Source organism: Annulohypoxylon truncatum (assembly GCF_022578515.1).
Source record: "Annulohypoxylon truncatum strain CBS 140777 unplaced genomic scaffold F4807scaffold_57, whole genome shotgun sequence".
NCBI classification, from domain to species: domain Eukaryota; kingdom Fungi; phylum Ascomycota; class Sordariomycetes; order Xylariales; family Hypoxylaceae; genus Annulohypoxylon; species Annulohypoxylon truncatum.
In genome coordinates, this window is record NW_025953843.1 from 149,274 (window position 1) to 169,302 (window position 20,029).

Below are 20,029 nucleotides of genomic sequence, written 5' to 3' on the forward strand. Positions count from 1 at the left end.
AATCCTTACCCTGTTCATGCCCTGTGTAAACTGAATTCAGATATATGATCTCTCTATTGCATCGCGCACTCATCACTTCTCAGATATATTTCAATATTGATGGGTTGTTTTTTTCATTAAATAGACATTAAGAATATATACACAACGCTTCGAGATCGCAAGGCTACTTACCAATTATGAACACGGCTTTCCAAACTATGTAAAGGGGTATCTTCCTCCGAGCCTCGCGCCATGCACCCATTACCCCGGTATATCATCAATCGTTCATTGCGTTTCATACCTTGATATCTATTTTTGCAATGTCAAGTTGGTCTTTGTACTTATTGATAACATCGCCTCCGATGCGCTCGGCGAATACGTCGACGTTGGTCGATGCGAACTTCCTCGCACTTATCTTCTGCTCGAACAGGAGATCCAACTCCGCAAACGTGCGTCCTGCTGGCTCGGGCACGCGGAAGAAAGTATACACGAAGCAGAGGAAACAAGAGCCCGCCTACGAGGACGTATCATTAGTACGAAAACCAATAACCTTTGCAAATAACTCCAGGGACACTTACCCAGAAAAATCCGGCATAATTACCCCAGTCCCAAGCTAAAGGATTCAGCATGTACGGCGTTAATACGCCACAAATGATGCCAACGATATTGCTATGTTCTGTAAGTTACAAGTGCTAAACATGCCAAGCATCAGCTCAAGCCAAGGGAATCTTACTAGAGAATACGGCCGAGAACTACGGTCTTAATCTGGAGACGTCTTGTCGATATTTCCGCAACTAGAGAGTAGCAGACAGTGCCCACGGTCAGCTGATAGCACAGAGCCCACACTAACATGATGCTGCCTGTCGCGAGGGATGCGGCGTTCCTATCAGGGGCTAATCCGAGGAAGCCGAGGATCATAAGCATGACGAAGAGAGAAGCAAGACCGTATAGATACAGCGTCCTTCGTCCTACTCCGAGGGTGATAAGCGTCCAGGCGCCAAAGACACCTGCGCAGTTGATGGCGTACTGGCCCATGGCAAACGCGTAGGCCTTGTCGCTGGCTAGGCCGGCCTGCTCTAAGAAGTAGGTCGAATAGTTGGAAAATGAGTTGCCGCTCAGGTTTTGGATTGCCCAGCACATACACACGATCTGTCCCAGTCAGCATCACGAAAACAGGCATGAATAAAGCGAATCATATGTGCATACTTCTGTGCGGCGCCTGTCAATCCCCTTAAAGCAGTCGAGATAGCTAGCTCCTTTGGTGATCTAGGCAGTATGGTTAGCGGAGACGAAGGCTTAAGGACGTTGTTGGGAGGCGTAACCTTCTGTTCTAACGCTGTGGTATGTACCATCATCGCAATCGTCTCGTCCGCATCGAAGTTAGTCTCTCGATCTAGACTGGTTAGGCGAAGAAGCGATCGCTTGGCATCATCGAGTTTCCCTCTTCTTACAAGCCACCAAGGCGATTCAGGGGCAAAGCAGATTCCGATAATAAGAGGCAGCGGCCACATCCACTGGAGCGCGTACGGCTTTTTGGGTCTCGTCAGCGGCTATCTCCAAGGAATAAAATACATACGAAGGTCTTACTATACGATATGCCCATTCGTCGGTGCGCCAGAGGTTGCCCATAATGACACCAATACCGATCATCTGGCCCACGCCCCAGCAGAAGTTGATGTAAGTCGTCAGGTAGCCACGCAGAGCTACAGGGCAGACCTCGGAGGCGTAAGTGATAGTCAGGGTCTGGAAGACGCCCCACGGGATACCGCACAAGATCTCGGCGACCTGTAGGTGTACGACGGTCTGGGCCGTGAAGAAGATGGCGGTGAAACCCGCGACGAGCACAAGACAACCAATTACCGTGTATCGATACCCGAACCGCTCGGAGACCCAGCCGTTAAGTAGCAGGCCGATGATCTCGCCCTATAAAACTTGGTGTCAGGACAATAATTGTCAATTGATTACTAAATCATATGATAGGTATGCATGCAACAGGTGGAGGCTCTGTGTAAGCACAGGCACAGTCAATCGGTAACCAATGGTATGCTTGGGCGACCGGTTTAAGAAGAAGGTAGTCAATTTTAACTTGGACATAAACATAGACGCATTGCGGTTTAACTTACCACTACCGCGCCGTTACTCAACCCAGCCTGCCACGCTGCCGGGACTTGGTAGGTAACCGTGCCGTCAGCGCCAGTCGATGCGACGCCGTACTTCTCGTTGAATTGCGGAAAGGCGTAGAAGTTGTTGACCAAGGAGACGTCGTAACCCTCCATTACGATGCATGTCGAGATGAGGATACTCCACGCGATAGCCTTAGGATACAACTTGAGACCTTGCAATAAGGTCATCTTGTGCTCCTTCTCGGTCGCGAGTTTCGCGTTCCGGATTACGTCGGCCATGGTCTGGGCCTCTTGCAGGGACACCGCCGGGGCCGAGCCCGTTGAGATGGCATCGTCGTGCATTTTTTTCTCCGTCTCCGCAGCCATATCTGCGGGCTATCTATAAACCTGTCGATTATCGCTATAGCAGATTCGAAAAAGGAGCCAACTTGAGTTATGCTCTTACTTCCACCGAGGACGACATGGAGCGTGCGCGAACCGAATTGTCTTTCATTGTTGACCGCCGAGGAAGACTTATCAGGTCTTTTATCTTCAAAAGTTAAGAATATTCTAGTATTCTAGCCTATCAACCCGGAGAACTGGGCCGCTAGTTAGACCGAGGCAAGCTAGCCGTCCGCTGTCCATACTCCGTAAGCGGTTTAGCTTCGTTGGGATTTGTCCTTTCATAACGCCGCCAAATGCCAGAGGGTTGCGGGGAAGAACCACTTAGAAGCCTTAAATCCAGGAATACTCATCTAAGAGACCAATATCCTGGACATCCTTGGGCATCCTTGGACTGGACTCTCCAAGGTCGGCAACAAGGTGAAGCTAAAGAGGTTTCCATTGGCCACACTGCTTTGGCATAATGGTCAGCTCTGCTACGCACCCCTACTACGCACCCTTACTGCTGCGGAGAGACGAAGCCGACCCCGTGGGGCAAGTCCAAGCTCATTGTTCGAAAGACCGTCCAATGACGACGCGCTCAAATGGCCATCCGACCTGGGATTTGGCGTCCCGTGAACCTGTTTACGCTATTTTAGACCATCCCTCTCGTTTCCGTCTCCCCAGGTTTCCCCAAGTCGGCGGTTTTAACCACATTTATTAGATGACAATATAAAGATCGGGGCTCTTTCGATCCATACGGTTATATCGAGCGAAGCAATACGAGCTTAGCTACTCACAAGAGACAACGACGTTGCGAATGCCCTCACCGGAGCATCCCGAGTTGCTCGCCACACCTTGGTATAGTTCCCCTCTGTTTTTCCTATTTTTCTTCGCTCCAAAAAGCGTGGTCGCTACAAGTTGAGCGAACCGGATACTCCTGACATTTGTATTCTGATCCCGAAGTAAATCTGAAATTCTTCTGAAATACTTGGGCAGATCTATCGCTGACATCGATTTCTTGGAAATAGCGTTACATGCCGTGAACATCATTTGAAATGTGAGTTGCTTGGAACAACTTGTATTTCTTGACGTCAACAGCGTGTTAATAAATTGAACTTGACGAGTAGGCGATCGTGAGGTTCCCAGATGCGGCCGCTGTGTTCGCGCGGGTCGCGAGTGTAAATTAGGCTTCAAATTCAAACCCAGTAAAGGTACGTGATGCCATCAGCAGATCTTAGCATTCTGAGTCGAGGCTAACATTACTGCAGACACCTTTAGTAGGGAGCAAAGGTGGCCTAAGCCGCCGAGACAATGTAAATCCAACCTCCGAATGATAGGTCTGGAGAAGTTGATGATGGCTAAATGTAGTAGTGATCTATGTCGACGAGACTCAAAGTCTAACCACAGGAAGCCCCATAGAGGACAATATAACCCAATATGAGTTTCGCATAGATAACGCTGATGCAAAAGATCCGGCGTCAGCCTCCTCGACGACGACATCGACAACGACGACAACGACGACGCTTCCGGCGATAACCAGTTTAAGGGAGTACACAGAGACGGGGAAGCAACTGAGGACCAATGCCTTGCTTTTAAATGAGAACACGTCCCCAACCGAACATCATTCTTATAGAGAAACTTCGGGAGCAAGATCTACGGCTACCGCATTATACAATGCACAGTCGTTGGCGATAGGGCACGATGTTCGGATACCACCTCTTAGGAACATCATATCGTCAACCGTACAAACGGCGTCGTCATTACCACTCAAGGACCGGACAGAAGCACTACTTTTCAGGCACTACATCCAAAAACTGGCGATTTGTGTAAGTAAGAAATGATATGTGTGATGACGAACTCCAAAAGACAAGATATCTAACAGGAACAGCTGGACTTATGCGATCCGCATCGGCATTTTGAACTTGTCGTGCCAGAACGTGCTGCCGAGTCTCATACGCTTCTGAACGCGATATTTGCCATAGCCGCGAGACATTTAAGCCACACGACGGACTTCGACCCCCTTGCCTCGAACAGGTATCATGACGAGTGTCTGAGATATCTTATCCCCATGTTAAACCATGCTTCGACGGTGTCGGACGAGAACTTATTCGCGGCAACTATCATCCTGCGCATGCTTGAGGAGATGGACGGTGAGAAAAGAGAATCCGAAAGATAGGTTGGCCTAAGGGCCTTTTACTAATTCTCGTCACAGTTCCAACAACAGGTCAGGATACCTACAGCCACCTGCTCGGTATCCATGCCTTCGTCAACGTCGGAGATCATTACATGGTGCCCGGCAGCCTAAGCGCCGCGTCATTCTGGGTAGGACTACGGCAAGAGATTTATATCGCGGTGATAACGCAGCAGCCCGTCAAACTTTCCTTAAATCATTTCGTGGTGGACCGATCGTTTGAGCCAGCCGACGATTACACGTGGTCAAATCGCGCGATTGTTCTCATCGCGGACGTTCTCAACTTCTGCTTCGGCGAAAATGCCTTTACCGTAGGCGAATGGAACGCGCTAGATGAGGCGTGCCAAAAGTGGTCTGCCGCTCGACCCCCCTCCTTCAACCCGTTTTTCTACCGGGAGCGCGCAGCCTCTACGGCTTTTCCGGAAGTGTGGTACGTGTCAAGTTGTCATGGTAAGCACCGTCATCTTCTTCATCACCAGCGCGGTTCCAAGTCTAATCAGACTCAGTCATCGGAGTCCAACATCACATTCTTGCACAGCTATTCCTGACCCAGTTTGACCCATCGATCCCCAAAGTGGGTACAAATCGCCGGGCGGCCGTGAAGAGAATGACTGTGAGTTTATGTTGCCACTAGACTTCTTGGAATATCTAATCCTCACAAGACTACAGCACCGCATAGAGAACCTCGTGCGGGAGCTTTGTGGTATCGGCGTCTGCAATAAGTGGACACCGCCAGGCATGTTCACGGCTTGCATGGGCATCGCGATGTGTGAGAAGCGTCCTAAGCGAAGGATAATACGTCGGACACTCCGAGCTAACCGTATAGATAGTTGGCGACCAATTCGGCGAACGGTCCGACCAGGAGGCTCTCATCGACTTACTAAAAGCAACCGAGGGGGGTCATGCTCGACCAACTGCGGCAATACAGCAGCAGCTAATGAAAGCATGGGGTTGGATACCAGAAGGAGATGGATAGATATACGTAAGATCTGATTGGTGATGCTTCAGACCACAAGGAGGGGTCTAAAGGGTCCAAGGGGTCCAGATGGTAGGACAGGATCCGGGGCAGGCCAGCGAGCGGCCACAAATATCGCCCCGGAATACCTAACTTGACAGTGCTCGGCCGGGTCCAAATGCGAGTGTTTACCAATTCAGTGTGGAGGATAGCCTAGCATATTCCGAATTACGATACCAAATGATTTCAGGATGACGTTGTCCCGCCCAGAAATATACCGGATGCTACGTGCGGGCGAGGGACAACAATCCAATGGGACGAGTTATGTTTTACGTCTAGAGCCGGACGGTATTGCCTCTTTTTCACAAAATTTGGAAGCCGACCCCGAAGACTGCAGATTCTGCAGATTATACTCCGCATGTATGCAGGGTCTGCGTACCTGGTTTTGTTGCGGGGGACCGGCGCATTTACTAGTTGGCTAGATCCAGCTCGTTTCGGCGATTTTCACCTAGTTCGACCTGAACTTACATCAACCTATCGCGGGGATTCTGGCCCTAGTATACGACTTACACGATGCCTCGAGTATATATCAAGGCTGAGATGACGACGTTTCAAGATGGATTTTTTTGCTAATCATACTCAACAATCTACACTCTTCATTATACTCTTCATCAAAGATATTCGAGACTATTACGAGACTATACCTAACCTCCAGCACAATTACCCCTTTATTTTTCCTATAATTAACAGACATCAAAATGGCACCAGGCGTCCTCGTCGATGACACCGCAAGCCGAAGCGGGCTTGAGCTTGAGGAGACTTCCGACCACATCGACGCAGTCAACGTGCTGAAGGCAAAATCCAAGTTCGACTCTGAGTCACAGTTCGACACAGAGAAGGATAAAACACAGTTCAGACAGTTCGAAGAGGCATGCGACCGGGTAAAGAACTTCTACCGGGAGCAGCATGAGAAGCAGACGGTGGCGTACAACCTCAAGGCGCGCAACGACTTCAAGACCCGGAAGCGGGAAGAGATGACCGTCTGGGAGGCTATGGAGAAGCTCAACACGCTGATCGACGAGTCCGACCCGGATACCAGCCTCTCGCAAATCCAGCACCTGCTCCAGTCCGCGGAGGCCATCCGCCGCGACGGCAAGCCCCGCTGGATGCAGCTCACAGGCTTGATCCACGACCTCGGCAAGCTGCTGTACTTCTACGGCTCCCAGGGCCAATGGGACGTCGTCGGCGACACGTTCCCCGTGGGCTGCGCCTTCGACGAGCGCATCATCTACCCGGACACCTTCGAGAGCAACCCCGACTCCAAGGACCCGATCTACAGCACCAAGTTCGGCATCTACTCCCCCGGATGCGGCATGGACAACGTGATGCTCTCGTGGGGCCACGACGAGTACCTATACCACGTCGTCAAGGACCAGTCGACCCTGCCTCCCGAGGCCCTGGCCATGATCCGCTACCACTCGTTCTACCCGTGGCACAAGGAGAACGCGTACCGCGAGCTGATGGACGAGCACGACGAGGAGATGCTCAAGGCTGTGCGCGCTTTCAACCCGTACGACCTGTACAGCAAGAGCGACGGCATCCCCGACGCCGAGACGCTGAAGCCGTATTATTCGGAGCTGATCGACGAGTTTTTTCCTCAGAAGGTTGTCAAGTGGTAGAATATTACTTATAGCGTCGCATCCTGCGCGAATGGCTGGATGATTTTTTTCTTTTGTACTGTATCGATTTAGCGTTTTCATGGGTGTTTTGGGATAAGGCGGTGATGGTATGGCGAGCGGGATACATCATTCCCCTCGACGCTTCTTGTCATTGCCGAGGTATGGCACCTATATTAGGGCCTGGATTGGCTGGCTTTTTATTCCAGTCGGGACAGAGATTGAACTGTGGTTTTAAATCTGTAGAGTATTCTCACAAAAAATACCACTACACTCTTTGCATAGGTACCTATTCATATGATTCGTATTGTGATATTCTATGAACAGGCAAAAGGGTATCACCGTGTGGTAACCTAGGCCGAGCGACCATTACCTAATTAGACTGTTTCTCGTCCGCCTTGAGGGCATAGCACGTCATGTCGTGCTCCAATGTGACATTGGCAGCTATATCAGTACATATAGCTGAGTGGATGTCGTGGCTTGTGAGTGCCTGAGGTTTAAGGACTATGTTGGTAGGATTACCCGCCGTCATCTCCGGCGACAGAGCTGGTGGTCGCCAAATTGCCAACGCCTCCCGCGTTATGAGTAGCGATAGCGCAACTAATACGAGAGCCGCCCTTGCATACGCTATTGCCGTGATTGTTCCGGGCATTTCAATTGAAAAATGAGAAGAAACGAGTAAAAAGCTTAAGGGAAGATACAATGTTAGTTCAATCAGAGAATCTAGATGCTCGCGATTCGAAGAGAGAGTTCACCGCTCAATTATTGGGATAGCTGTCTGAAAGAAACCCATACTTTGGTAGAATAGCTTTGTTGTAGCAAGTCAATATCTATAAATAGTCTTGCCAAAGGGTTTCTAGCGGTCCTTGAATGGGTTTCAAGACATGCGTGTGGGTTAGACAAAGGATCAACTGCGCTCAAATTCGGATTGATGTTGTCTACCTAGTTCAGTTTATTTATAACTTGTGATACTAGGTTGCTACGCGACGTTGTGATGTACGAGAGCTTCTTAGTAACGGCAGATAGCTAATCCAGATGATGGCTAGACACATGAGTTAGGTACCTAGGTAAGAAACACAGCATCGTGGCTATCATAAAAACACAGAATAGCAGTACAACGTCAATGTGTAATCTAAATTCTTAACGTAGGAATAATTCAAGCCAACGATATTCTAAGAGACGAATGTTTCGATGATATTTCAACTTAGTAGTTGCAAATACCGCCGTACTCTTCGTTCATAGTCCAAGTTCCCGCAAGACCATGCTCCACGAGCGGTTCATCCAAGACCTCGGCCTTCTCTTCCTTCCCAAGGAAGAAATCATTCTGGCCGGAGACTTTGGTCTGTCGACTCATGAACTTCTTGGCCCATCCCTCGACCGACGGTTCACCAGTCTCGTCGCGAGCTTGCTTCAGGAACGGAATCAGGGCTGTCCCGCCGGTGCCCTTCACCTTCTTATGCTTCTCATTCCGAGATGCGGTTGCGAGGTTGGTCGGCATATTCTGTCGGCTTCTGACGACTTCCGGACTGCGAGAGCGACTGCGAGCCCTGTTCTCCCTAGAGGGCAGAATGATGTAGCGTGTGACAATAGCAATGTGGATATCGCGGAATGAGCGGAGCATGGCAAGACACGCGTCATACGCAATACTCAGAGAGCGATCAGACGCGGCACGGCTCTCGACGAACTCTCGGATGTTGGCGACAGCGCCGACATCATTCAAGAAGCGAGCATGCGATCCCGGCATGTAGCGACGCATGTCTCGGATGAAATTGTGCTTCGGTACAAAGCTTCTCCCTTCGTGTTCTGATTCTGGCGACGGATCGGGCTTCTCACCCGTTGGCCGATGCTCGATGCCAAGAATTATGTCGAAGAACTGGATGAGGCTGCTCTGGGCATTGCTAGGTCCGCTGTATTGGACGTATTCGGATTTTCCCGAACCGTCGTCATACATGACACCATGCGGCAAACCTGCCTCGGCCATGTTCTTGCTGCCAGCAAGAAAAGTGCGGATGCGGCGATAGAAGAAGCTAGGGTCGCAGCTCTCGTGCATGCGGCGCAATAGTTCGCCAAGATCATCGAGGCGCTCGGCGAAGGCGCGTAGACAACGTGTCACGGTTGCGCTATCGCCCTGCCGAGCGGCGGAGACCGCTGCCAGCATCAAGGGAATAATGGGGCCACCACGAGCCTCGATGGCAACAGAGACGAGATAGAACCAAGACTCGTCGAGCGACCCGGTAAAGGTGAGCAAGGTGGCGATATTGTCAAGATCGTCGATGTCCTCGTCAACAAAGAGAGGCTTGAAGTTCCACAGCACAGAGGCGGCGTAAGTTGACACGGGCGGAACTTCAAGGCGTTCGCAGATATCTAGTAGCGGAACAGAGATGCTCGGCGGCACTCGATCACAAGGAGTTTCACCTCCCCAGATGTAGCCATGAGCGAAAAAGGTGAGGAGCATGTAGGCTCTCCTCCATTCTGCGTCATGTTCCAGACCGACGGTGGAGAGGACGGGGAGACGGTCGATGACTCCTCGAAGACGTTTGCTGAGGATCAAGCTCTGAAAGTTGGCGCCGATCGACTCCCATTTATTGTAATAGGGGTCAGGGAGCCTCGTCAAAGGCAAGACGTCGGGCAAGAAGCCATGCTTTGGGGAGATTCCGTAATCGGATAAGATCGGAATAGGGGGTCTCATCACGACGATGTTGTATCTCGAAGTTACACAAGATAGACAGCGGGAATGGTCCACTTAGGTTAATAGCGCTGCGTGAAGCTGTACCTTGTCGTGCTGTGATTTGACGTGAGACCAAATGGCGGATTTAACTTGAAATAAACTAAATAATAATAAAGTCTAATTCCTGACGCAAGGAGTATACAGATATTATCCCGTAATACTCCTCAGCCGTGCGAGACTACCGGTGGGTTGTGGGCATGCGATTTGAGTCAAGGGTTGGTGATGGTGAGGGTGATGGTGAGGGTGACGAAAGAGACTTTAGGGATAATTGGAATTTAGGTAAGTAATAAGTAGTAGTTAAGACTTGGAAGTAGGAGAGGAAACCAGAGTAAAGATATAAGCGGAGAGTTTAAGACTCAGGAACAAACTTATAAGCTTTCTTCCTCAGTTTCGGAATTGCCGTAGTAATAGGAGCCAAAATTCATTACTAATGAACCATCCACTCTCTAGCCAAGTTTGATAGAAGAGGGATTTAAATACGGCGGGTATTCTAAGAAAATATGACGGATTATAAATTGCGAAAGACACCTTCTTGTTTAAATGGGGACATCTTCAATGAAGGCTCTGACGGCCGAAAGGGTAGAAAAGGAACAGGAGAAAAGGCACATGTGCACATGTCCACATGCTGTACTTTACCTGCGGGCAACATGGCGCCATTAACCTTTCGTCGAGCCCGAGTGATTGGACAAATCTAGATCTAGAGAGGATAGACTAGTATCCGCCACTAGGGCTAGCGGCAGCGTTTTTCATTGCAATACTACAACACAATGCCATAATGGTGGTGTGTCGGTTGAAGAACTTTGCTCGTACAAAGAAACCGATGCCGGCGATGTGCCATTGATCGGGTATTGTCGCACAATATACATGTGCAAATAATCAGATCGGCTGATTCACGATGCCGCAAGGATTATTTTCCAGGAAATCCTTGAGAGTGCATGAGTTGCGTGCTTTGAAGATGCACAAGAGTAACAGGGAGTGGGATTGTAAAAGAATGGGGGTTAATAGTCTTTAGCATGGAGAACTGACATAGAAGTCTGTCAAACCATTACCTAATGACGTCTGCGGCAAAACCCAGGATTTTATCGGCTTTCCATTTTCGTGACAAGTACTTAGGTACATAACTGTGCCAAGCTAAATGAACCTAGATGAAACTAAGGGAAGGGGATTGACCATGATTGGCCAGAAACTTATCAGCCTTGGCGGGCATCAAACGCTGAAGCACAAGGCTTCTCGTTTCGTTACCTAACATACGTACCTTGTTACTCCAATTATCCAATCTCAACACCAACTTATTATCATGACGTTGCGACCTCAACGGTAACCCGCTGTACACGAACCTCAACATGGTCGTCCAGCAGCATGTGCTAAATTGGTTGTATAGCGTCCTGACAAGTGTAAGTTAATGGCAATGCTTTATCGGAATTAATTAGACGTGTCTAACAGCTTCGATCTAATAGGAATACCAAGATGTGAACAGAACATACAACGATGTAGCTCAGGCATTATCTCAGTACCCTTCATTGTCGCCGAGGACAGACGTTCACAGTATGCATTCGTCCATATAATATCTACAGATACCAATTATCTGGTACGTTCTAACAAGAACCAGCTTTCGATAATGGCGTGTCTGCCCTCCTCCTACACCTCTCCGGTACCATCCCCGTCATATTCCGTGGGACCACCTACCGATTTCCCATCTCGTTATGGATACCGCACGCCTACCCACGAGAGGCGCCGCTGGGATATGTCACCCCTGCCGAGAACATGATGGTGCGTCCCGGTCAGCATGTTGATCCTCAGGGGCGTATATATCACCCATACCTTGTGGGTTGGGCAGAGTTCTGGGATGTGAGTACACCATCCACGTTGACCAATCTATACTACATTCATGGCGAGAGCACTGACAGAATATGTAGAAATCCTCTTTACTGGATTTCCTTGCTATCCTCAGAGACATATTCGCAAAGGAGCCTCCGGTGGTCTCCCGACAGCAAGCTCGCATTGCGCCGCAACAGCAATCTACTCCGACTCCGACTCCCCCACCAGTTCCGCCTTTGCCTCCGGACATGTCGAGACAAACCCCCCACCAAATTCCCTCCCCACACACGAACGATCCAAGACCTCCTCCGCCTCCGCCTAAAGGCAGTGACTTACCTCAGGTGATATCTGGGCCATCCACCGTCGCGGACGGGCCTCCGCGACCACCTCTGCCAGACGAAGTTCGGCGACGATCCAGCCAGTACGGCGCTCCAGCGGTGACTAGCCCAGCACCGCAGTCGAATCGACTTTCCAGATATGACGCTCCTCCTCCATTACCACCCCAGCAAGGACCACTTCATCCAACTCCATCCTATCAGCAACCACCCCCGAACGTGCAATATCAACCCCAGCCTCAGCAGCAGCAACACGCGTACCTGCACGGCGACCCTCCGGCCGGATTCCCAGCGCAAGATTCCCGGCGCGTATCTATAATATCCCCTGTCACCCCCATCCCGTACAACGCAGCCGCCCCTCCCGGATCGTCGTCATACGGCGGCCCTCCACCAAGCTGGCAACAGCCCGTACCGCAGCAACCCCCGGCGCAACTCCACCCCAAGCCGCCTCCGCCTCCCGACCTAATGGACGAACCTTTCTCCCTCGCCCTCCCTTCTTCCTCGGCTACCGACCTCCCGCCGCCCCCCATCCCTCCCAACCCCGAGAAAGACGCTCTTCTGCGACAGCTTGCCTCGACCCTCTACAGCATGCGCCAGAGCGCCCGTGCCCAAAACGAGTCCTCTCTCTTAGGTCTAGCCGCTCAACGCAACGCCATGCTAGCCGCGCTTCAAAACCTCCAATCTGACTCCGCCGCCCTGACTCCTCTCACTTCCATGCTAGCCTCCAACACAGCCATCCTTCAAAATTCCCTACAGGAAGCGGACCGCGTCATATCCAGCGCGCAAACCCGCGAGCCCCCTCCTATCGACGATTTATTGGTGGCCCCCACCGTCGCCGCGAACCAGCTGTATGATGTCGTCGCCGAGGAGCGCGCGCTAGGCGACGCTATCTTTGTGCTAGGGAGAGCGGTCGAGCGCGGCAGGATAAGTCCTGCCGTATTTGCCAAGACTACGCGCAGTCTGGCCCGCGAGTGGTTCTTGAAGAAAGCCCTCGCGAGGAAGATAGGGAGGGGTATGGGACTTGTTGGGTAGGTTACTTTATAAGATAGGAGTGAGAAGTGAATAGCTGGGTATTTAGGTCTTAGGATGAAGTTAGTAGTCCCTTTAGGTTGACTTTACCCAGTAACAAAGACACCTGGTTACAATGATGACGAATGGGCTACTTTAGGAAGGTTACGCAAGTACGCAGGCGGTATGTACTTGAGATGGACCACGAATGAGTCGTATGGTAATCTACGACAGTGATGACAACCGACTAGGAATTTACGCAGTCAGTCAGACAGCTAGCTGTATAGTAGCTACGCCAAGAAATAAATGAGAGGAGTCGTTTCGGAACTCTTGCATTACACCTCGATAACTCCTTTCTATCGCTAACTACGGATTAACTCATGCGTCTTAGGTATAGCATTCCCTCGGTGTCGAGTCGTGTTTCCCTGTGGCCAAATAACTGATCGACTAATACTTGACCACCAGGGTATCCAATACTTGATAAGTAGCCACGTCTATTGTCCGTGGCATCTGCAGCCGTCTAACTCATCGCCCAATTTTACGATAGACCTTGTAGCCGTAACGTGTCTAGTAGTCAACCTAACGTCCGTCCCCTCCCGAACCGTATCCATGGCAATGCTTCAGTGATGAGCCGGACCAGCGGTACCGGCGCCAGACCCGGAGCTTGCACCACTACCCTTGCCCAGCTTGATTCCGCTGCTCGCCTTTTCCTTATACATATTGACAAGTTTCTTGACCTGGCCCGGTCGTCTCGGCTTCGGATGTCGAAGCTTGACGTCGTTGATTTGGCGCACGACGAATCCCGAAGCTGTCTTCTTGGTCCAACTGCTTTCCCTTTTCTTTCCCTCGACTTCCTTTCCCTTCCCCTTATCCAGTGTAGCCGCTGTTTCCTCCCCGTCGTCCTCGCTACGTTTCTCTCCCGTCGCCTTTTCTTTGCCTTTGGCCTTTGCTTTCTCTTCTCTCTTCTTGTGTCTCAGTTCCTGGCGGACCTGCTTTTCTTCTAGCCGACGACGCTTGCGTTCCGCCACCGTTTGCTGCGATACTACTTTGGACAGAGTAGTCGGGTCGCCGCGGGGATTGGGCGAAGACGAAGACCGAGGGGTTTTCCCGGTTGGCAACTTGGTTCGAGATCGTGTCGCTTTGGATAATATGGAACCGTCGAATCCAAAGTCGCCAAATTCATCCGAGCCCCCTAAGCTGTCCGATATGCGAGCTAAGAATGGGAACGTCTTGCTGATCGATATGTCGCGGGATGATGATCGCTTATATGTTCGATGGGGTGACAGATTTTCGACCCGTGCAACTAAGTCATCGTCGGTATTGACACTCGATCTGCTATGCGACGTGGTAGGAGAATGGGCGACTTCGGACGAACGGTATAAGTGGTAGCTAAAGATATCTGAGCGACGATATCGCGGCCGGCGAGGTAGTGAGCCTGACCAAGTACCGTCGAGATGAGTGTGATTGCTTGGACCGGCCTGCTCTTCGAACGATCGAACAAAGGAATTGGATATTCGTCGCCATAGTTCGACGCTTCGTTGCCTGAACGGGCGCCAGCTAGTCCGATTCTTCATATGTTTGGCTTCGTTCTCTTTTCCTCTGGGGGAAGAACCCACGTCGGCGTTGTACGGCTTGCCTCGGTAGATTGAAGCTGGACTAGAGGTTGGAGAGCCGCGTTCTAGATGTTCGAACTGTTGGATGCGGCCTTTGACAGGTGACTCCTGTTCGGCTGACATGTTCTCATCTAACTCGATGTCGAAGCGTGCTTTGTGTTTTATCGAGCTTGCGTTACCTAGCGCCTCCGGGACCGCGAAATCACAGGAAAAATCGTTAATTGATATTGATGTGGTTAACTCAGGGAGCGATATCCTCTTCGGCGGAGAAACGTGCGTTGCCGATGTGGACGACGATCCGGCTTCGTCGTATCTCGTAATGAGAGTCTCCTCCGTTTCCACCTTTGGCTTATTCCGAGATCTATTTTGCCAAAGTGACTTGAAAGGGTTCGGTGATGCGCATCGACTTGAAGTTTTCTCAAATAATCTGCGAAGATCTGATACCTTTCCCGTGCATCTTAGTGCACCTCCTGACTTGGATGCCGGCTTCTGGGTAATTCTACCAATATTCTGCGGCTCTGCTTCCTCATGAATCAGCGGCCTGTCACTCCTCATTTCGCTACGGAGGCCGCCCATCGAGCTAGTGGTAAGAAATGGGTGGACTATATCTGGAAAGGGAAAATCCTTGCTGTCTCCGGTGTCTGGAAAACGAGACCCATCTGTTAGACTTGCTTCGTCTGGCTCTACGGTATCATCTTGATCGAAAGACGCGGCTCCATCAAGATTGTGAGCGTCCCTTTGACGGAACCGGCTGCTCCTCGGCAACGAAACTCTCGGAGCATGTTTAATAGTGTCAATAGCATTCCGCACAAGCAAAGATTGCTCCGAGGGCTTATTGTTCAAGACGGGGTAGGGGGTCCTTCCTGCGATACTCGGAGGTGCCTGAACAGATGTGGCCTTGTCCCGCGCTATCGTTCTGACGGAAGGAGTATTTCCTCGGCCAGTAGACCCGGATGATCTGGGTACTTCCTTGCTTTCTCGAGCTGCACGATCCGGGGTTTTCTCTGCAAGTGGCTTTGATTTAGAAGGTGTCTGGGGCGCACCTTTAGGTGGTTGGGAGCCTTTCTCGAAGGATTTACGGAGATCCGCAACACTTGGTGGTTCTCTCCTCACTGGGATTCTCGAGATAGATGGCAACCTGTCCTTCCCGTCTGGCGACTGCTTGACTGGATGTTCATCTCTCTGGTTACTGCTGCTACCCTCTTGCTGTGGGTACTTGAGGGGGTTAGCTGATGAGGTAGTGTGTAACTTTGACTTCGTCGGGGAGTTTTGCTGGGAGGAATTCGACATTGGAATACGTTGCGTGGAAGAGCCGACTAGATTAGGCATCGATCTCTGAGTATCAGATTGTTCCACGGCCAACTCCGCCGGTTTCGGAAAAGGAGAATATGCTACATGCTCAGCTTCAACCCAATTCTCAAAGGATCTTGTGTAGGTGTACTAACTGCCTTTATGTTCAAATACCTTTCTGCGGTCAGCGACCAGCCTGGGATCCTATCCAGGGCGTCCGCGTGTCCGAGAAGAGGTTCCACGAGATGGAGCAACGTGAGGGTCATCATCTGCCGAGTCCCGGCTTGACGAATATTGTTTTTCTACCGATTTCCCTTTTTCTTCGGCGGCTGATATCCCCTCGATATTCTTGTGGAGTCGAGGAACAGCTTCAGAGCTATGGTTCCCTACCACTGGCTTGGACAGCGTGCTCACCGGAAGTTTCGACTTGTTTCCTGCAGGAGGCGGTGACATAACTTGTCTTGGAGATACGTCCGCGGATTTCTCGGTAACACCTTGCTTATTTATGGAATCAATCTTTTGTAACGCCTCAGACGCAACTCCACCTTTCCCTGTAGTCGTCTGCCCTCGTGGTATCCCACTCGGTTTGGATTTAAACGCATAACTGCTCTCAACGTTATTTACCGCATCGAGAATCTCGAACTTCGACACAAGCGACCCTAGTTTTGGAGCAGTAGGGCGGCGCTGCGACGTAGCATTGGTGACAGTTGGCTCAGGTGGTGGTGGAGTGATTTCCTTGCGAATAGCGACGGTAGAAGAATCCTCCTCTGCGGCCGACATATGTTCCTTGTCCACGGACTTGGAGCCATCAAAATTCGCATCTGCTTTGCGTGAAGGAAGACGTAGCGGCGCAGGCTGAAGCTCGAGACTCAAGTCGTGAGAATCCTTAGAAATCGAAGAGGAACTCGTCGTCGAGCTCAGACTTGAGGACGCCATTGGAAAGGTCTATGATGCAAAATACGAAAATTTCCCAAGAAGTCCAAGATCTCGATCGCCCAGGACTTTATATCCATTTGAGCAGAGCTACGGAGTCTACTGGGATAGTGGGCATGCCTAAGATTTTGATTTTAACTTCTCATGAAACTAACGGGTCACGATGAAAGAAACGTCTGAGCGAGGAAACTTCAATCCCCTATCTTTCAGGTAGTGTGTAGGGTTGGAACTTCCATGGATGAAAAGGGGTTGAGGGTAGGAAGTCACACCCCCCTGAAACAGCTGTACATGCGGTAGATCAGGCGAGCATCGGTGACTACGATCTGACCACAGCGGACATGACCATGATTAGGGATAAACTATAAAATGTAGGTATTTAAGTAACTCCTATAAATCGCCCGGATATCAATGCTAAGAAAAGTAAATTACGTCGACAAGATTCAAATATCTCTGGCGTTCCCTGGATACGTAGCCCTCTCTTCCCCCGCCGTTGTTTTGTTCGGACGACAGAAACGGGTGATCCCAAGACTTCTAAAGTAGTCAAGCTTTGGATCCATTAAAGAACATTGAAATGCGGCCTGCGACAGCACTTCGATTTTCAATATCACTCTGGCTCTGGCGGAAGCTTTGCGAAGACACTGACTCTTGCATATTTTATGATTCTAAACTTCTTAAGCGAATCTCATCTCACGGAGGAGAATGTTAGAATGTTAGGCTTTATAATTTGAAAAAGCACGTATAAATAATATAACAGTGTAACAGGGTTGGTGTTGTGACCCAAGCTGCTGAGAAGCGAAGGCGTAGTCAATGAGCGTTCATCTCGTGGTAGACAAAGCCTCACTATTAGTGAAGGAATTGACGTACGTACGTAGTTTCACTTGTAAACACTAGGTATTGAACCGTCGCGAATCTACCGGCTCATAGTTGCCTACTGCCATCCACAGCCGCGGATAAAATCCGACTCGGCGGTTTCGTTGTGCCTCTTCCCCGCAGGATGTTGGGGATCTGGATGCATTCTTTCCCTGGTCACATGCAGGGTATATAGGCGAATATACGTGTCTGACTTCTCATCCATGGACCTAACATAAGCCCGCCTCTCGCTTGCAAGTGTACGCGCATACGTGCGAAGCCATACTGAACTCACTGTACTCGCGACAGCAAGTGGTGTACATATAGCTGAGAAGGTCCGAGGAAACGGGACAAACGATGGCAAAAGACAACTACACGATACAAGCGGAAGCTTCACGGATCCTTAACTCAGTCCTACTCACAGATTCGCGGCTACAAATCCCCGAGTCCGTCAAGACTGCAGCTCAACGCACCTCCTTCGATCCTTCGGCTCTCACCACTCCCTTTCTACCTGCTCCCATAAAGTGTAGCGAGTCGAGCACCGCTCTGTGGGCACTCTTGGCCACCTTCGGGAACACGATATGTGCTGATCGGTACGGCTTGACTGATCAGAATGTCGTGGTTAACAGCGATGTCGCTTCTATCTTCCTCATCTCATTCTGGTTGATGCGGGTCGGCGGGAAACCCATATCCGACCCGGAGCTGGGAAAGCGGTACTCTATTTACGATACCACAAACCAATTTACGTTCTGGCGCCGGCTGGCGACGAACTTATACCCGACGCGCGACGGGCGCTGGTTTCATCTCCACGGGGGACTAAATTCCGATCGGAGTCTGCGGATGCTCGGGCTGCCGACGCAAAGGGACGTCGCCGACGAGATGGAGGCTATCGAGGGGCTTTCCGAGGGGGTGCGGCAGTTCGACGCGGAATGGCTGGATGTTGAAGCCAACGAATACTGGAGACAAGCAGGAGGAATTTGTTTTACGCCCGAAGAGTACCGCGAGACAGAACAAGGCAAGGCGGTAGCCGACGACGCCCTATATTTACTAGAGGAGTTCCACGACGAGAGACTACCACCGGTACCATGGCCCCAGATTGACACTAAGACGTATAGTCCTCTGGAGGGTATCAAAATCGTCGATCTCACACGAGCAATTGCCGGCCCAACGATCGCGAAGCTCGCGGCCTTGTTCGGCGCCACAGTGATCAGGGTATCGAACATGAAACTACCAGATCTAGGTATTGTTCTCTTCGAAAGTAACATGGGCAAGCGGGACGCGCACATCGACCTGAAAAGCGAGGAAGGGCGAAAGGCGCTACTGCACTTAATAGAAGACGCCGACGTCGTGCTCGATGGGTACCGTCCCGGGGCCCTGGAAAAGCTCGGATTCGGCCCGACATACGTGCACGAGGTGGCCAAGAGACGAGGTAAGGGTATCGTGTACGCACGCGAGGACTGCTACGGCTGGAAGGGACCGTGGAAGCATCGTAGCGGCTGGCAGCAGGTCAGCGACGCGGTGACGGGGGTGGCGTGGCTATTCGCTCGGATGTGGAACGTAGACGAGCCGGTGATGCCGTTCTTACCCAACTCCGACTTCCAAACCGGGATCGTAGGTTGCATAGGCGTCATGAACGCGCTGGACAAGCGAGCGAAGAAGGGCGGTAATTATCTCGTGTCGATGTCGCTAAATCAACTCAACAGCTTTTTGATATCTCTCGGGACGCAGAGCCCGGAAGTGCAGCAGTCGTTGCGCGAGATGTGGCCGAATATGAAAATGCGGCATTACGACGATCTACACAGACAAATAAGAACAGTGAGCTACCGACCTACGTGCCATTTAAAAATCAGGATTCACATGCTGAACTTCATCTCACAGTTTTTGAGTGACATGCCAAAAGTAACGCCGCAGTTGTTCAATCCCGAATACTTTACCACCATCGAGGTTAACCTTGGCGTACCCAACGAGAAGATGGAGTTTGTCGGACCTGCAGCTAAGTACGACACGACGAAGTTAGGATACGATTGTGGAAGTTGCTTAAGGGGGGCATATGAGGCGAAGTGGCCGGGTAAAAAATAGAACGGGTTTAGTTAGGCTATCATCATCATCAGCATTCGACATTATAGATATAAAATAGTAGGTAGTTGTGGGTATCAATTCATGCTTAG

General features: G+C 50.7%; 9 protein-coding genes across 9 annotated transcripts; 4 read left to right on the top strand and 5 right to left on the bottom strand.

The window, feature by feature from the left end:
* Positions 1–88: 88 nt before the first annotated feature.
* Positions 89–2,676, bottom strand: F4807DRAFT_447288 (sugar transporter). The gene is made up of 7 exons (XM_047999867.1): positions 2,103–2,676; positions 1,567–1,902; positions 1,302–1,508; positions 1,186–1,245; positions 713–1,128; positions 558–648; positions 89–493 (listed from the first exon to the last, which is right to left on the bottom strand). The coding sequence occupies exons 1-7, from the start codon at positions 2,466–2,468 to the stop codon at positions 275–277; spliced, it is 1,695 nt and encodes a 564-aa protein (XP_047848972.1). The 5' UTR covers positions 2,469–2,676; the 3' UTR covers positions 89–274.
* Positions 2,677–3,088: 412 nt separating this feature from the next.
* Positions 3,089–5,747, top strand: F4807DRAFT_334197 (uncharacterized protein). Its single transcript, XM_047995313.1, has 11 exons — positions 3,089–3,133; positions 3,187–3,323; positions 3,494–3,522; positions 3,593–3,676; positions 3,734–3,778; positions 3,837–4,291; positions 4,354–4,615; positions 4,678–5,106; positions 5,163–5,269; positions 5,326–5,425; positions 5,487–5,747. Exons 2-11 carry the CDS (start codon positions 3,283–3,285, stop codon positions 5,630–5,632), a joined length of 1,698 nt encoding a protein of 565 aa, XP_047848973.1. The 5' UTR covers positions 3,089–3,133; positions 3,187–3,282; the 3' UTR covers positions 5,633–5,747.
* Positions 5,748–6,231: 484 nt separating this feature from the next.
* Positions 6,232–7,594, top strand: F4807DRAFT_334187 (DUF706-domain-containing protein). Its single transcript, XM_047995312.1, has one exon. It carries the CDS (start codon positions 6,370–6,372, stop codon positions 7,288–7,290), a length of 921 nt encoding a protein of 306 aa, XP_047848974.1. The 5' UTR covers positions 6,232–6,369; the 3' UTR covers positions 7,291–7,594.
* Positions 7,506–8,204, bottom strand: F4807DRAFT_447298 (uncharacterized protein; the record flags this gene model as incomplete). Its single annotated transcript, XM_047999868.1, has 1 exon — positions 7,506–8,204. A coding segment is annotated over exon 1 (275 nt), but the record flags the coding sequence as incomplete, so codon positions are not given.
* Positions 8,205–8,491: 287 nt separating this feature from the next.
* F4807DRAFT_454677 (Indoleamine 2,3-dioxygenase) lies at positions 8,492–9,976 on the bottom strand (the record flags this gene model as incomplete). The annotated part of the gene is made up of 1 exon (XM_048000609.1): positions 8,492–9,976. The coding sequence occupies one exon, from the start codon at positions 9,974–9,976 to the stop codon at positions 8,492–8,494; it is 1,485 nt and encodes a 494-aa protein (XP_047848976.1).
* A 1,229-nt stretch (positions 9,977–11,205) lies between these two features.
* On the top strand, positions 11,206–13,568 carry F4807DRAFT_447302 (UEV-domain-containing protein). The gene is made up of 4 exons (XM_047999869.1): positions 11,206–11,409; positions 11,473–11,560; positions 11,625–11,863; positions 11,932–13,568. Exons 1-4 carry the CDS (start codon positions 11,359–11,361, stop codon positions 13,198–13,200), a joined length of 1,647 nt encoding a protein of 548 aa, XP_047848977.1. The 5' UTR covers positions 11,206–11,358; the 3' UTR covers positions 13,201–13,568.
* A 94-nt stretch (positions 13,569–13,662) lies between these two features.
* On the bottom strand, positions 13,663–15,524 carry F4807DRAFT_447303 (uncharacterized protein). The gene has a single exon (XM_047999870.1). The coding sequence runs from the start codon at positions 15,363–15,365 to the stop codon at positions 13,797–13,799; it is 1,569 nt and encodes a 522-aa protein (XP_047848978.1). The 5' UTR covers positions 15,366–15,524; the 3' UTR covers positions 13,663–13,796.
* A 759-nt stretch (positions 15,525–16,283) lies between these two features.
* Positions 16,284–17,015, bottom strand: F4807DRAFT_465693 (uncharacterized protein; the record flags this gene model as incomplete). Its single annotated transcript, XM_048002305.1, has 1 exon — positions 16,284–17,015. The coding sequence occupies one exon, from the start codon at positions 17,013–17,015 to the stop codon at positions 16,284–16,286; it is 732 nt and encodes a 243-aa protein (XP_047848979.1).
* An 853-nt stretch (positions 17,016–17,868) lies between these two features.
* On the top strand, positions 17,869–20,024 carry F4807DRAFT_334482 (CoA-transferase family III). Its single transcript, XM_047995314.1, has 2 exons — positions 17,869–19,676; positions 19,740–20,024. Exons 1-2 carry the CDS (start codon positions 18,219–18,221, stop codon positions 19,938–19,940), a joined length of 1,659 nt encoding a protein of 552 aa, XP_047848980.1. The 5' UTR covers positions 17,869–18,218; the 3' UTR covers positions 19,941–20,024.
* The last annotated feature ends 5 nt before the right edge of the window (positions 20,025–20,029 follow it).

Coding starts and splice junctions, on each gene's coding strand:
- F4807DRAFT_334482 (XM_047995314.1), top strand. CDS start 18,219: ATGGCAAAAGACAACTACACGATACAAGCGGAAGCTTCACGGATCCTT. Junction 19,677..19,739: donor TACACAGACAAATAAGAACA/GTGAGCTACCGA, acceptor TTCATCTCACAG/TTTTTGAGTGACATGCCAAA.
- F4807DRAFT_447303 (XM_047999870.1), bottom strand. CDS start 15,365: ATGGGCGGCCTCCGTAGCGAAATGAGGAGTGACAGGCCGCTGATTCAT.
- F4807DRAFT_334187 (XM_047995312.1), top strand. CDS start 6,370: ATGGCACCAGGCGTCCTCGTCGATGACACCGCAAGCCGAAGCGGGCTT.
- F4807DRAFT_447302 (XM_047999869.1), top strand. CDS start 11,359: ATGGTCGTCCAGCAGCATGTGCTAAATTGGTTGTATAGCGTCCTGACA. Junction 11,410..11,472: donor TGTATAGCGTCCTGACAAGT/GTAAGTTAATGG, acceptor TCGATCTAATAG/GAATACCAAGATGTGAACAG. Junction 11,864..11,931: donor GTTGGGCAGAGTTCTGGGAT/GTGAGTACACCA, acceptor CAGAATATGTAG/AAATCCTCTTTACTGGATTT.
- F4807DRAFT_447288 (XM_047999867.1), bottom strand. CDS start 2,468: ATGGCTGCGGAGACGGAGAAAAAAATGCACGACGATGCCATCTCAACG. Junction 1,903..2,102: donor TGAGTAACGGCGCGGTAGTG/GTAAGTTAAACC, acceptor CAAGTTTTATAG/GGCGAGATCATCGGCCTGCT. Junction 1,129..1,185: donor TTGACAGGCGCCGCACAGAA/GTATGCACATAT, acceptor TGACTGGGACAG/ATCGTGTGTATGTGCTGGGC.
- F4807DRAFT_334197 (XM_047995313.1), top strand. CDS start 3,283: ATGCCCTCACCGGAGCATCCCGAGTTGCTCGCCACACCTTG. Junction 3,779..3,836: donor GCCTAAGCCGCCGAGACAAT/GTAAATCCAACC, acceptor TAAATGTAGTAG/TGATCTATGTCGACGAGACT. Junction 5,270..5,325: donor CGGCCGTGAAGAGAATGACT/GTGAGTTTATGT, acceptor ACAAGACTACAG/CACCGCATAGAGAACCTCGT.